Raw genomic sequence first — 2,612 nt, forward strand, 5'->3', positions numbered from 1 at the left:
ACACACACCCTCGTGCATGCACAAGCACACACCTGTGCATGCACAAACACATCCCTGCGCATGCACACACACATCCCTGTGCATGCACAAACACCCCCCTGTGCATGCACAAACACATCCCTGTGCATGCACAAACACACCCCTGTGCATGCACAAACACACCCCTGTGCATACTGAGCCCAGCAGAGTCCAGGGCTTTCCCAGGGCTGGGATGGGGCCAGGGCCCGGCTGGCTGGAAGGGGGAGACTCAAAGATGCTGGGAGGCAGCTGGACAGCAGGGGCAGGACCCTTGGATCCATGCAACCTTCCCTGAGTGCATGCACACACGCATGCATGCACACGCACGCATGCACAAGCACACATGCATGCATGCACACAGACATGCACACACACATGCACACACACATGTGTGCACGCACAGACATGCATGCACACAGACATGCACACACAGACATGCGTGCACGCACAGAGACATGCATGCACACACATGCATGCACACACACACATGCACATGCATGCACGCATGCACGGTCACCGTCTGGCACAGACAGCACCTTGGGCTCYGGCTGGCCATCGGCAGAGACCTCGCGGTAGTCGTGCCAGCGGGCGCCGTCGGCGCTGAACTGCAGGAGGAAGGCGGTGACGTAGGCGTCGCTGGAGCCGGCCCCCTGCACCACCACCCCTGCGAGAGGAGAGCGGGGCAGGCRTCGGCACAGGGCGCAGACCCCAGCGGGTGCCGGTCCCTCGCCGCCCCGGGATGGGGGCAGGAGGCAGCACCCCGAGGACGCCGGGGCACCCCGGCTCTCTCCGCGCACCCGGCACCCACCGGTGAGGTTCCTGGGCTCCAGCAGGTCCAGCTGCAGGTAGGGGGGCTGGGAGAGGAGCTGGGGGTACGCGTCGGCCGGGGGCGCCCAGCCCTGCAGCTCCAGCGCCGGCGGCGACGCGCGGTCGAGGCGGCCGGCGCCGGCAGGGTTGCCCGCCTGCTCCGAGGAAGCCGTGAAGCTGCTGTCCGGCAGCGCCGCGACGCCCAGCGGGCCGTAGCAGGGATCTGCCGGGGGCCAGAGAAGCAGGGCAGCCGTGGGGGCACCGTGGCTGCAGCACCCCCCCCCCCGCGGCCGCCCCCCCACCGGAAAGGTCCCCCCGGCACCGCGTGCCCAGCGCCCGCGGCCAGGAGGGGTCCCACTTACCGCCGAGCGGAGGCAGCGGGAAGGTGAGAAGGGGGCTGCCGGTGGGGGCTGCCGGCGTGGCAGCTGGGGGCCTCGGAGCCGGCGGGGCCAGGGTCGCCATCCGGTTGTCCCCTGCGGCGGGGAAAGCCTCCGCTGAGCGGGAGCACGGCGCTCACACGAGCGCACATGCACCGGCGTGCACGACTCCCGGTGCGCCGGCGGCAGCAGCGGTGCTCCCCGGGGAGCCCCGAACTCACTGGCTTCGGCGCAGTAACAGCAGGCATCGCCCCGGCCCTCCACCAGCACCCGGCCCTGCGGGAGGAAGGGGCAGCGTCACCGTCCCGCCGATCGCGGCGCTGATCGCAGCGCCGCCGTGCCCCCCGGGGGTGCCGGCCGCGGGGCGCTCACCTCGGGGCAGGCGGCCGCGCCGTAGGGGCAGTAGGGCGAGCACTGCACCGTCAGGTTGCGCAGGCACTGGCACACGTGGCACTGCCCCGACCGCCAGCGGTCCCCCGGCGCGTGGGGCCGCCCGCGGTGCTCGCACTCCTCGCACGGCTCCGTCTGGCACCTGCGCCGCGGGGAAGGGAGGGGATGGGGCGCCCCGAGCTCAGCCGGAGCGCGTGGACACCCCCCCCCCTCAATCCCGACTTTCCCCCCAACCCCGTGCCGAGCCTCGCGGCTCCACGCCGGGGAAAATTCCCGCGGCCCCCCCCGGGGAGCGGGGCGGTACCTGCGCGCCTTGCGGTAGATGCCGCGGCACTGGCGCCCGCCGCCGTGCTTGCTGGGGTTGTTGGGGCTGCGGAAGGACCACTGGATGCTCTGGACGCCGCAGGGTCCCAAGCAGTCGCCCCAGGGCGACCAGGTCGACCAGCCGCAGTTCACTGCGGGGCAGGGGGACGGGTGAGGAGGGGGGGCACGGCCGGCGGCGGCGGGGACCCCCCTGTGCCGGCACCCACCTGCGCACTCGGGGTTGTGGCGGCAGCGCTTCAGCTGCCCGTCCTGGCAGGCGCAGACGCGGCAGTTCACCTTCGCCAGCTGCCCCGGCCCGTAGCGCACCCCCTCCACCTCGCAGGGGCAGTCGCGCGGGCGCACGCACCGCCGCTCGCCGTCCAGCACCAGCCCCTCCGCGCACCAGCACCCTGAGCGGCGAGCACAGGGCCACCGGGGCTGCCACCCCCCCTGCTCCGCGTCCCCCCCCCTCCAAAGGGAGGGTCCCCCCCCGGCTGCATTGCAGCCTCGCCGGAGCCAGGGAGATGCGACCGGTGGAGGGGGGGGAGGCGCAGCGGCGATGCTGCACCCGGCTCCTGGCCCCGAGCTCCGCAGCCCCTCACCTGGGCTGCAGGGCTGCTCGCGCCTGCACTTCGCCCGGCTGGAGAGGTCGGCGCAGGACACGGGGCAGGGGGCACATTGCCGCCTCACCAGCCCCGCGGGGCAGGCCGTGACGTT

The 2,612-nt window shown here is 72.6% G+C and overlaps 1 protein-coding gene across 1 annotated transcript in view; it reads right to left on the bottom strand.

The window, feature by feature from the left end:
• SSPO (SCO-spondin) overlaps positions 1 to 2,612 on the bottom strand; it is a gene marked incomplete at its 3' end in the record, with an annotated part of 32,717 nt that overhangs the window by 12,720 nt on the left and 17,385 nt on the right. Inside the window, exons 32-38 of the mRNA XM_026089815.1 lie at positions 2,498 to 2,611; positions 2,123 to 2,305; positions 1,897 to 2,047; positions 1,575 to 1,734; positions 1,424 to 1,478; positions 827 to 1,048; positions 555 to 682 (exon numbers count right to left, since the gene is read on the bottom strand). Of these exons, the coding sequence (XP_025945600.1) occupies positions 555 to 682; positions 827 to 1,048; positions 1,424 to 1,478; positions 1,575 to 1,734; positions 1,897 to 2,047; positions 2,123 to 2,305; positions 2,498 to 2,611 (1,013 nt within the window). The remainder of the gene's footprint in view (positions 1 to 554; positions 683 to 826; positions 1,049 to 1,423; positions 1,479 to 1,574; positions 1,735 to 1,896; positions 2,048 to 2,122; positions 2,306 to 2,497; position 2,612) is intronic.

The sequence above is a fragment of the Apteryx rowi genome, unplaced genomic scaffold (assembly GCF_003343035.1).
Source record: "Apteryx rowi isolate R43461 unplaced genomic scaffold, aptRow1 scaffold_83, whole genome shotgun sequence".
NCBI classification, from domain to species: Eukaryota; Metazoa; Chordata; class Aves; order Apterygiformes; family Apterygidae; genus Apteryx; species Apteryx rowi.